At 45.3% G+C, this 12346-nt stretch overlaps 1 protein-coding gene across 3 annotated transcripts in view; it reads left to right on the forward strand.

Annotated features, from left to right (window-relative positions):
• OLA1 (Obg like ATPase 1) overlaps positions 1–12346 on the forward strand; it is a 96925-nt gene that overhangs the window by 34776 nt on the left and 49803 nt on the right. For all 3 annotated transcript variants that reach the window (XM_033167898.1, XM_033167891.1, XM_033167906.1), the window contains one exon: positions 6150–6325. In XM_033167898.1, the coding sequence (XP_033023789.1) occupies positions 6150–6325 (176 nt within the window). The remainder of the gene's footprint in view (positions 1–6149; positions 6326–12346) is intronic.

Genomic DNA, 12346 nt, shown 5'->3' on the forward strand with positions numbered 1-12346 from the left:
TGTGGCACACTATGTATTGGATGGAGGACCATGTGTATAACCAGATGTGGCACATGTATTTCCCCTATCTAATCCAGTAGCTGGGAGTGCATTCCTGGATTTTAGAGTACTGAAGAGAGCTCTGGCTAGGATGGGGAGTCTCTCAGTTCTCATTGTAGATGGTATATTGGTCACTATTCATCAGTGCAAGTTTTATTCGATGTCAGGGGCTGGTTGAAGGAATGGTGGGAGGAACCAGTTGCAGAACCCTCAAGGGAAGAAGGCTCAGAGCCCAGGGATTGGTGGTGGGACAACAATTAGTGGTCAGAGGGCGAAGACAGGGAGGAGAGGTGTTGGAAGCTGAAGAGGTTACAGGGCTTAATGATCAGTGAGAGTCTGTGGCAGAGAGAAGTCCAGAATCAGAAGCTGATGCAGGAGAGTGGGATGAGGGAGGCCAAGATGAGTTTGGCTAGTGAAGCGGCATGGTTGCCTCCCCCTCCTGCTGTGACAAGCTCCTGTCCCCACTAGTCTCCCAGAACCAGGAGAGGCATGAAGAGGGCAGAGGGGAAATTCGCGTCACACAGACACTGTCTCAGATTGCTTAGGGAAAACCCTGGAGAGGAGGTGACCTTAGGCAGTTGGGGGGAGAGGCTGGGACCTTTTGTCTCAGCAACTGCTTCATGGTGGCAACACCTACTGGAGATTAGTTGCTGTGCTCATTAGCCTGACACTGCTGTGAAAATCCTGTTCCCTCCTCCTAATAAAGAGTTTACTTCTCTTTACTGCTGGCTTGTTACAGTCATTCAGCCTTGTTTAACTATGTTTTTAAAAACCTTTTTTTTTTTGGTCTAGAAATAACACTTAAATAAGCTGCCTGTTGATCCATCTAGTTCATTGTTGTCTGTGCTGACTGGTAGCAGCTCTCTAGGATTTCAGGCAGGAGTCCTTTCCAGCCCTACCTGGAGATGTTGGGGATCTTCTGCATGTGAAGCAGCTGTTTTGTCATGAAGCCACAACCCTTCTGCATAACACCTTCTCCTTATCCTCCTTCCTCAGGCTACAGAGAAACACAAGCTTCATGTAAAGCATTTTGCATATGATTCATAAACAGCAGATATCATAGTTTTCCATGTATAAGACTAGTTTTTTTCTATTAGAAAAGAATGTTCAAAATTGGGGGTTTTCTTATACATGGATAGTGCAGAGAGGACATGGGAGATTGGTTGGAGCTGCGAGCAGGAGATTTTCAGCAGCAATTGAGCGGGTGACTGGCGGCTGTGGCAAGGGTTGTTGTCAATTGGCTGCCACTACGGCAGTTGTGCAGGTGATTGGTGGCTGCTGGTGGCGAGTGGCATAATCCACCCCCCCTACAAAGCTCAACAACTCTGGGCAATCCTCCCCCCAAAAACTCCAAAAAAGCTTAACAACTCTGGGCAATCCCCCCCCCCCATTTTCTTAATTTGGAGTCCCCCAAAATAGGGGTTGTCTTATACACGGGGGGCATGTTATACACGGAAAAATACGGTAATTCTAGGCAAAGAGACCAAATGGCAAAGAGACACAAGCTATTGTTGCTTTCCCACCACTATATGCCATGTGCATAAAGAGTTGGCAAAGCAACTCCTTTTGTTGGCCAGGTGACATTAGTTTGAGTAGTTGCTAATCTGAAGTTGTTTTTGTTTGTAAAATACATTTCCAGGATATGTGGGAAAATGCTACAAACTGTAGGAAAGTTTTGATGGCCATCAATCAAGTATGAAGTACTAGTACATTTCCTGAGTTGGCGGAGAGTTGAACCTTTAAGATTCTTACCAAATCTGCTAGACTGTGTTAGTTGAATGGAAAAGGCAAGGGGAGGGGGGAATAATGCATCTATTCATGGAATCTGAGGGAGAAGTTGCAAGTTCTGAGGATTTGCAGCCTATTATCTCTTCTGTGGTTAACTCAGGGGTCTGCAACCTTTAAGACAAAAAGAGCCACTTGGACCCGTTTCCGAAGAGAAAAAAAAACTGGGAGCCGCAAAACCATTGCGGCCCACAAAAATATAAACACCCAGAAGCTCATAGCACAATTTAGACAGGTAATGAAGAGCAGGTAATGAAGGCAAAATGGCAAAATATCACGAAACACCCCCCCCCCTCAGCCAAACAACAAGCACTGTATTAAAGGAACCGCCCGAACGCCTGACGCTGAAGGGGCAAATCTAGAAGGGGAAATCCAACCCCCCAGAATACTTCCGCCCCATGAACAACACAAAAACCTCTTTCCCCCTTCTCTCATTGCGCACACTTTGTAAACCAAGAAAATCTTTTAAAAAAAAACAATTTGGGAATCCAGTTGCGGTGAGGTAATACCCAACTATTAAAGAACAATGTAGCTAATTCCAAGGCAACTGAATAACAAAGAGGTCAGCGATTAAGCTACAGTGCCTGGGGGGGAAAAGTCAAAGGGCAATTCTAAAATGCAGCAGGGTGACTTTTAAAACACGAAGTTTTTTACCCACCAAAAATGGTGACCTCCAATATGTCCCCAAACCACTGCCCAACACGGATGCAAGTACAGGCTCCAAGCACTATAAACACCCAGAAGCTCATAGCACAATTTAGACAGGTAATGAAGAGCAGGTAATGAAGGCAAAATGGCAAAATATCACGAAACGCTCCCCCCCCCAGCCAAACAACAAGCACTGTATTAAAGGAACCGTCCGAACGCCTGACGCTGCAGGGGCAAATCTAGAAGGGAAATCCAACCCCCCAGAATACTTCCGCCCCATGAACAGCACAAATGCAACCCTAAAAGTTTAGCAAACTTATGCAAAAGCACACAGCATGCACACTGCCCCAATCACCATTGGCCAGCAGAGGGGCTGGGCAAGGCAGCTGAGAGGGGCTGAAGCAGGGGGCTGATCACGTCCCCCCTGCAGGCGCGGGAAAACATTCCTTCAGAATGGATAAAACCCTTCTTTCAGTCCATGGGACTCCAGCATCTAGGGGGCAGGGGGCTTCTAGGTGGGGGCGCTGCCCCCTCCTGCCCCCCCCCGTCGGTACGCCCATGCTCGGGCCCCTTTCGCCACGCTGCTTAAGGGAAGTCTCCTGCGCGCCCCTGAAACAGAGCCCGGGACCGGTCGTCCCCTGAGCTTTTTCCCATGCCCATCTCATCCCGTTGGGCCACCCTTAGCTGAACAGCCGGGCTTCCTTTTCCTTCCCAGACTGCCACGTGTCCTGGAGCCGGGCCCTTCCACTTTTTTAAAAGAGGGCTTCCCGCCACCCGCCGCCCCTGGCCCAGCCCGCAGCTGCCTCCTTACCTCGTCAAGTCGTCACGCCTCATCGAATCGCAGCAGCCAGCAGCTCCACCAGCAGCAGCCAAACACAGGCGCTGGGACAGGCGCCAGGGAGGGAAGCTGCTGCGGTCTGCTGCTGTGCCTGCGCTGGCACGAAACGAGGCACGCATGAGCAGCACAGCCGCCGGCAATGTAGAGAAGTGGGTGGGCGCAGGTGGGCCAGCAGCGCGGCGCAGCGCCCCCTAAATTTCGGCGCTAAACGCACCGGCCCTGCCCGGAGCCGCAGCAAAGGTGCAAAAGAGCCGCATGCGGCTCCAGAGCCGCGGGTTGCAGACCCCCGGGTTAACTGATAAGATTTCACTTGCTGTAGTTTGTTTGTTTCAAATGAGAAAATAGTTTCAGCAGCTTGGAGCCATTATTTCTGCTTTCACATTTATGTTAGAGTAAGCACTCCTAAAATTCACATTGTAATCACATTGTGATTACTATACATATTTAAGCTAGACCCTAGCAGTTCATTTGTATAAATAAAATGTTAAAGAAAATTATTATTACAGTTGTTCATTCGTATAATTAAATGTCAAAGAATGTTGTTATTATTATTTCATTTATATATAATAACCTGCAATTATTATTATTATACATGTAATAATAATAATAATAATAATAATAATAATAATAATAATAATAATAATACTTTATAATTTCACCCTTCACCAAATTGTCCTAGGGTGGTTTATACACAATTACAAGAATGAAAAGAGTAAATACAGAAAACTAACAGCTAACACTGGGGCAAGACAGTTTGAGCATATGACCCCAATCCTGGCCTGACTGCACTGGCTGCCAGTTAGTTTCTGGGCGAAATTCAAAGGGCTGGTTTTAACCTATGAAGCCTTAAATGGCTCAGGACCACAATACCTCAGGGACCACCTCTCCCCATATGAACCAACCATGACCCTGTGATCATCATCTGAGGCCCTTCAAAATGTGCTGCCTCCATGAGAGATCCAGAGGGTGGCAACACGAGAATAGGCCTTTTCTGTGGTGGCTTCCCGAATGCTCTCCCGAGTGAAGCTTGCCCGGCGCTTTCATTACATATATTTAGGTGCTAGGCAGAAACATTCCTCTTCTTCCAGGCCTTTGGCATAATAATAATAATAATAATAATAATAATAATAATAATACCCCACCCATCTGGCTGGCTCCCAACAGAATATTAAAAACGTGATAAAACATCAAACATTAAAAACTTCCCTAAACGGGGGAAATGGGTCTTGAGGTGTAAGTATTGTGACATTCCCCATGTGAGGGGAAAGTGATGTGTGAATTGTCTCAAAATGTGGTAGACTTGCATCTGTCTAGAAATATGTAGTAAAGGTAAAGGGACCCCTGACCATTAGGTCATCGCGGATGACTCTGGGGTTGCGGTGCTCATCTCACTTTATTGGCCGAGGGAGCCGGCGTACAGCTTCCGGGTCATGTGGCCAGCATGACTAAACCACTTCTGGCGAACCAGAGCAGTGTACGGAAACGCCATTTACCTTCTTGCCGGAGTGGTACCTATTTATCTACTTGCACTTTGATGTGCTTTCAAACTGCTAGATTGGCAGGAGCTGGGACCAAGCAACGGGAGCTCACCCCGTCGTGGGGATTTGAACCGCCGACCTTCTAATTGGCAAGCCCTAGGCTCTGTGGTTTAATCCACAGCACCACCCGTAGTAGTAGATGTTGCTTTATTTTATATGACCTTGTATGAAAATACTGTAGCTTGATTTAATCTATAATGATTTAATGTTTCTTTTCTGTTATGTATTATTTCTCTTTTTTATTAAATTGTATGCTGGAAAATCTAAATAAAAATACAAAAAATAATAATACTGTAGCTAGCATTCATTCTTTAAAATGTTTTAAAGTCTCATTTCTAGAGTCAGTGGGATTGTTACTAAATACTGCCTAAAATTTATGTTGTGCATTAATTCATGACTAGGTTTAAATTTTTAAATTACAGTTTGCTACTAAGACATATTTTTAATTTTTGTTTTCATGCTATTATTTATTGATAACTCAAGAGTATCTCAGTTGAATTACATTGCCACATTATGTCTTTAGAGGGGCATAAAGTCAGTACACATGCTTCAGTAATATCTGGTTGTTTTACCCTTATGTTTCCATTGGCAATTTGAAATTATGGCTTCAACTGCACTTTAAATATGTGATAATAGCATGTGTTTCTAATAAGGGCCAGCACCATTTTGTTGAGATAGTGTGAATGGTTGTCACTCATATATGACAAATGCACCTTCATCTGCTTCTTTGATGGCCCCCTAAAAACCATACCCTCAAATCAGACCGATGAAATTAGCTGCTGTGTAAATTGTGTGTCTGAGTGGTTCATTATCTAATCACCGTCAGAACCATAGTGATAAAGTAGTTTGAAGCAGAGAAGAGGTCTGCCAGATGATTTCAGGCCTCCCCCCCTTTTTTTGTAAATCCTGTTTCCCTTGGAAACCCATTAGTACTGTGTAGAACTTAAGAATTCTTTGACATAAACTTCATAGCAATTCTAATGTTTACTGTATCTAATGAGTGACTTAAAATGTTCCTATATTATTCTGAGCCATTTATTTATTAAGTGCTATATAAAAATACTTTTATTTGGCCACCTCTAATACATTGTAAGATACAGTGACCCCGATACTGAAAATTACTGACGAGATTTCTTGTTTGAAAAACACTTAAAATGCTTGTAATTAAGTTTTGCTCTGCCCTGGTGCCTATGACTGGTAGATTGTCTCTACTTTGTGTATCTTTCTTTCTTTCTTTCTTTCGTCTGTCCCCCCTCCACTCAGAATACTGCTTAACATCTGAATTTTGCTCCCCCTCAAAGGATCATTTGATGATGATGATATCACACACATTGAAGGAAGTGTTGCACCTGTTCGTGACATTGAAATAATACATGAAGAACTTAGGCTAAAAGATGAGGAAATGATCATGCCCATTATAGACAAACTAGAAAAAGTGGCTGTACGAGGAGGTGACAAGAAATTAAAACCTGAATATGTAAGTAAGAATATCTTCAATTTTTAAAAGATTTTTTTCCAGTGTAGGATTGATTTTACACAGGTGCTTATCAGCTGCAGGCTTTATTGTACTGGGAAAAAGGTGCTAGTCTCAGTTTTAAGACACATCAACTTTCTACCTCAAAATTATTCCATCTAGTACGTAGCATATTGCAATGTGTTAGTTACCTCAATTCTAGTTGCATATATAAATGTTGATTGCATAAAACAGTTCAATAGTGAAGACCATTTGCTATGCCTATACATTTTTTTCCAAGAAATTAAATTGCTTGGAAATGCTGTATCAGTGTTTTCATCTTCAGTTTCCGATTCTACTACTTAATGTATTTTAGGAGAAGTCATAATTGTTCTGGTCTCTATACTTTCCACTGTATTATGCAAAAACACTCCTCATATGTTCTGCTCTTCTATTCATATTTCTTTAGTTATTTCTGTATCTAAAATTTGGTCTCTGTATGATATGTCTTTGTATACCAATTCCAGAGTACACAATAGGTTGTATCAATAGAATTGCAAGCACCCCTTCTTCTGCCTCCCAGAAAGCCATTCCCTGGTGCTTAGGAGACCCACTGGAATGAAGGTGGGCGACTGAAATTTTGTGCAGCTCTCACACTCATCCCACACATTTTAGAGGCTCCCCCAAGCTTTAAGAGTGGATTTTTGGGAGTGCAGTAGGAAGAGGAAATTCATTTGTGTGAACATCTTCATGCTCACATTTCCAATAATACAATCTAATATGGGTATTGCATCTGATTTCACATATAAGTTTCTCATTAAATATTTTAGAACAGCAAGTTGTATTCACTGTAGTTTAAGAATTGAAAGTGGTATAGTAACATTAACACTATTGAACTATAGATTGATTTCCATGAAGGTGAAAGGATACTTTAATGCAGAATTCCTAGATTAATCACATTGTTAATTGGAATAATATAAGTGATTGTGTATATCCAGGTAAGTAAGACTGTCAGCTTGGCTGTTTAATGTTAGAAATATAGATGTATTCATGATCTAAATTCAAATAAATTGCTAAAAATAATATAATATCCTCTCTGTGTATTTAAAATTTTGCTCACCACAGTTAAAAATCAAGAAAACCCTATAATTTTAGTGCTTCTGAAAGGACAATGGGACAGGGTAGTTTCTAAAAAGAAGGGGGGGGGAAACCCAACGCAGGTGGCAGAACATGGTAAAATGCTACAAGCAGGAACAAGACAATTTTGTCTTTGAAGCGGTGAATTGATTCCAGGGCCTTCCCATGGACATTGTCTCTAGACCACTTGGAAAATGTGAAGGAGGATTTGAAGACCCCTGGAGATAGAAGGACTCTTGTTTCTGCTCCGAAGAGATTTGTGGTGGTAGTTGGTGACCCCCTTACTGAGAGGGACCGAGACAGTAGTGTGTCCTCTTGACAAGTTGTGGGATGTTTGTGGTCTCCCAGGTGTGTGCATTCAAAATGTCTACAGTCTACTTAGTGTTATCCCTTCCTGCGGATCCATGTGGGAACAAATAATCCTGCTAGGCACAGCATTGAAAGTGTTACAAGCCACTGGCTCTAGGTAGGAAGAGGAAGAATATTGGGGCATGGGTGGTGTTTTTGTCACTTTGCCTGTTAAAGAAGAGATAGAATACTGGCTATGAATTTGGTATCATTGGGAAAGGTTTGAATTCTTAGAACATGGTTTATGCCAGGATGGGTAGACTGTGGTCCGGATTCAACTAACTCATTTTGTTAGCGGAAGCCAGCTCAAGGAGTCCTACTGGTGCAAAGGGCTTTCCCCGTTCTCTTCCTCCCTTGTGCAGCTGCTGTCCCTTCTCCCAAATATGTACTGGAGGGAGGGGAAAACCCCCAGAATGGCCCATAGAAGAGGGAAGATTGTTCTATTGGGAAGGCAGAAATGCTTGCGCTTATGGAATGATCTCCTTGGTACTACGTTGAATTCTACCCAAATCTAAGAATTAAGGGCAGGATCCGTCTGAGCACCTGCTTAGTCCAGAACAAAACTCCATTCTCTTCAACATTTGTAAGTTTCAGCAGCCTAATTTAGCAGATGTCTAGGAAGCCTTTTAGTTGTTGCTGCTGTTAGACGATTGGGATTCAAAAGTTGCCAATGAAATGCAAAATCACCTGGACATCTACCACTGGACCCTGATACACCTTCTGTCTGGTCTTTGCTTTCAAGGGCAAGGACATTTGGCAGAAGTTGGATTTGGACTTTTGGCAGAGGCACATGACAAAGGCTTGGAAGTATGTGTTTTGCAGGTGCTAGACAGCATGACTCCATGTACTACCAGGAGAGTGAGTGAAAGTAGGACGGTGATGAAAGTTCCCACAGACATATAAGGAAAAACTGCAAGGGAATTGTCAGTACTGTATAGCACACAATTGTTGATGTCTCCATACTAACACACACATATACACACAATTTCCTTTTTATAGAATTACTAGCCTGGTATAGATTAAGGAAATTATGGGGGTGTAGTTTTTTAATTTCAGCAAAGGCCCCCATGATAAATTTGTTGACAAGCTGGTAGAATATGGGCTAGATGCTGCTACTGCTGTTTGTGGCTGGTTGATGGACTGTATGAGCACATATCAATGACTCCCTGTCACCCTGGAGAGATGTGATAGCACGATTTTGTCCTGGGCCCATTGTTTAACATCCTTATAAGTGAATGGGATGGAGAAGGAGAGGGAACGCTCATCAGATCTGCAGACGATACCAAAATGGGTGAGTTATGAAGAACCTGTTGGATGAGGCCAGTGGCTTCAAAATCTAAGTTCAGAAATGGCAATACTTTCCTTAAACAAATATTTAAAGTCATGGGTAAACAGGAAAACATTCAAGGTGTGTGTATGGAATGTGAAGGCTTGGTTACACTACTATTGACAGTTAATCTTCTTTTTGAAAAAGAGTAAAAAGAGTTGGCCATCCATTATTATTATTATTATTATTATTATTATTATTATTATTATTATGGCATGCGATTTTATTTTCATGATGCTCCTGTAGTCTGGCTGTCCCCCCAAAAAGAGTATACAGTGGTGCCTCGCAAGACGAAATTAATTCGTTCCGCGAGTGCTGTCGTATAGCGGAAATTTCGTCTTGCGAAGCACGGTCGGTGGAAGCACGGTTTTACGAGAGGGATGACCGCAAAACGTTTTCGTTTTGCGAGTCACGAAAATTCGTCTTGCGAGTCGGCCTTTCGTTAGCAAATGCCTTTCATCTACCGAGTTTTCCGTCTAGCGAGGCATTCATCTGTATGCATATTGTTAAGCATGGAGGAACAGACCTTTCTTCCTGCACATAATTACTTCAAAGTCTGAAGATGGGGGTGAAAACACAGTATCAAGTTATTTGTCTTTTAGTTTAAAGCAATGTTAAGCTAACTAGGATAATTAAGTATTTATAGAAAACACTGTTAGTTAAAGGCAGTAAGTTAGGATTTGTTTTTAAAAAGAAATGAAATTTAGTCCCTGTGTCTCACCCCCTAAAGCCAGAAATGTAAAATTATCTGAAATGCTGTTGTTGGCTCCCAACTCACACCTTTATTCCATGAATATGTGTACTAGAAATGGGCACCTTAACTTGTTTATCAATGTTACTGTTTGATTAGATTGTCCTTCATGATTTTAAAAATCTTACCCTCTCCTTGTACTGTTAAAATGTTACTGTTAAACTATTAAATACTAGTGGATTCAGCCCGTTAAAATAACGGGCGCTAGAACATATGTGGTCATGCCGGCCACATGATCCGGAAGCTGTCTGTGGACAAACGCATAAATAACGTTGAGGGGGAAATGAAGGTGGGGAGGGGTTGAACAGGCAGAGCGAGAAGGGCAGGAGGGATCCTGCCGCCGGGCGCGCTTGCCTGGGAGTAAGTCGCGCTGAGGCGCTTCCTCCCGAGCAAGCGGCCCTGGTGAAGCCGGCAGGTCCGCGGAGGTGCCTGGGCAGGGCGAGCCCGGCGGCGGTCGGTTGCAACATCAGCGGCCCGGGAAAGCTGCCTGCACTAACTGCGAGCTCTGGGACGCCCAGCTCTCTCACCTTGGGCTTGTCGAAAACGGGCGGGCTGTTCTCCATGCTGCTGCCTCCTCCTGCTCCTCCACCAGTCCGGGCTTTAGAGCAGAGGGGGCTGCAGCAAAGTTCGGCAGGTGACAGGCAGGCCGGGCTTCTGCAACCCTTGCCGCCGCCTCAAACCCCCCCCCCCCAATCTCAAAGGCCCAGGGGCGCAGCTTGGGGCTCCCCCCTGGGGCCGTCGCGGGGACAGCGCGCCGGTCGCGGCTAGGGGCTGCCTCGCCTCAGCGCTCCTCCGGCTGCATCAGCGGTTCATGTGGGACTTGGACATGCCGCGAGTCGCGGCAGGGACGTCCCTCGATCCGGCCATGGCGCGACTCACGCTCTTGATTACCCTGATCCTGCCCAGTATCGCGCAGCAGGCCGCCTGGCCGCCTCCCTTCTTCCCCGCTGCCGGCTCGGAACCGACCCGCAGCTGCTCCGTGGTGCCTGACCCTATCTCCCTACAGCTGGAGACCGTGACTGGCTGGGTCCCCGTGGCCGTTGCCTGAGCTAACCTGACCGAGGGCATCCGGGAGACCGGGTAGGTAGGCGGGCGGGCGGGTTTCCGCCCAATGCAGCGGGTCAAATAGGTACCTGGGGCAAGGCTGCGGTCCTAGCGGCTTCATCCGGGGCGGAGAAAAAAGAAGGAGCCCACGTCCCGTTTCTCCCTCCTTCCCTCCCTCCGCGTCTGATGCGCTGCACAATGGCGGCAGCCGCGACTCCCAGGCTCCGGCAGAGGAGAGGCCGCGGCCTGCAAGAGCGGAGCAAGGAGGGAAGCGGGGGTGGTGATGGAAGCGGAGGTTGTGAGCGAGTGGGGGCCTCCAGAGCTGCGGCGCTCCACAGGCCGGGCTGCTCTGGGCCGCTCCCGGGCCGCTAGGCCTCGGGGCTCTCCTTGTAGCGGCGGCAGCGGCAGCGTGGCCTTCCTCCTCGGCCGCCCCTCTCTTCTGGAGGCTGGCGTTCCATTTCAACGGCCCCGCTTCAACTGCCGCCTCTGCTCCTGGCCAATGTCTCTCCATCCAATCCCTGTGTCCCTGGGGCACATGCGCAGTAGCGCAAACCCAGAGACACACGGACTGGACGCAGAGACACTTGCATTTTATATATATAGATGTCATGTGAGATGTCCACATTTCTCGTTTGTGTGACAGGCCTTTCTGCATACTAACTCCTTGCTCTGAACTAGGTCTCAATTCTAGGTGACAAAGTTGATTTACAAGCTTTGTTCAAATTTCTGATCTGTTTTGGCTGCTTGTTCTCTTTTTAAGACTGTTTGGATTTTTGGAAATAAGTCACTGGTGAAAGAATTCTCCTGTATTTGCAGTGTAGCACAACAGGCCCTAGTTACCATAAGCTTTTACAAATGGAGGACCCTTAGGAGACAGATCTAGTTTTCCTCTGGTTTCCCCAAAAGCTACTGTCATCACTTTGCCAAACTAAAAATAGTTTTTAGAATATTGAAATCCAGGAGAGAGAGATTACACCCAAACTAGCTAACAAGCACTTTGTTTTTGCAGATGGCATTATGGAGCAATTTAGGATCCCACAGTCAGGAGCTCATATAATAGCCTTGCTCCCCAAGCAATCATGCCAGCTTGATGGTAAAGGATTTCACAGACTCTGAAGAACGGCTTTGAAGTTTCAGCTGTGGCAGTTTTGCATATTTAACAATTCTCTGTTCACCAAGGTTGACTGGAGTGTACCTTGGTTTGGAGAGCAGAACTAGATGTGCCCCAATACCACGAGGCTTTCAGTCACATTTGTCCAGTTTTCTTTTGGCAGGCAGTAAGGTCCTTGGGGAGTTGCCTTTTGTCTATCCTGGTCAAAGTAAGAAGAAAGTCTTCATCTTGACAAGGCAGAGCTAAGGGTGGTTCTGAAGGTCTGCAGAAAAGGCTCAGCACCCAGGTCTCTTCCCTGAGATGGGCAATGTGTTGTGCTAAAGAATT

Source organism: Lacerta agilis, chromosome 1, assembly GCF_009819535.1.
Source record: "Lacerta agilis isolate rLacAgi1 chromosome 1, rLacAgi1.pri, whole genome shotgun sequence".
Lineage (NCBI taxonomy): Eukaryota > Metazoa > Chordata > Lepidosauria > Squamata > Lacertidae > Lacerta > Lacerta agilis.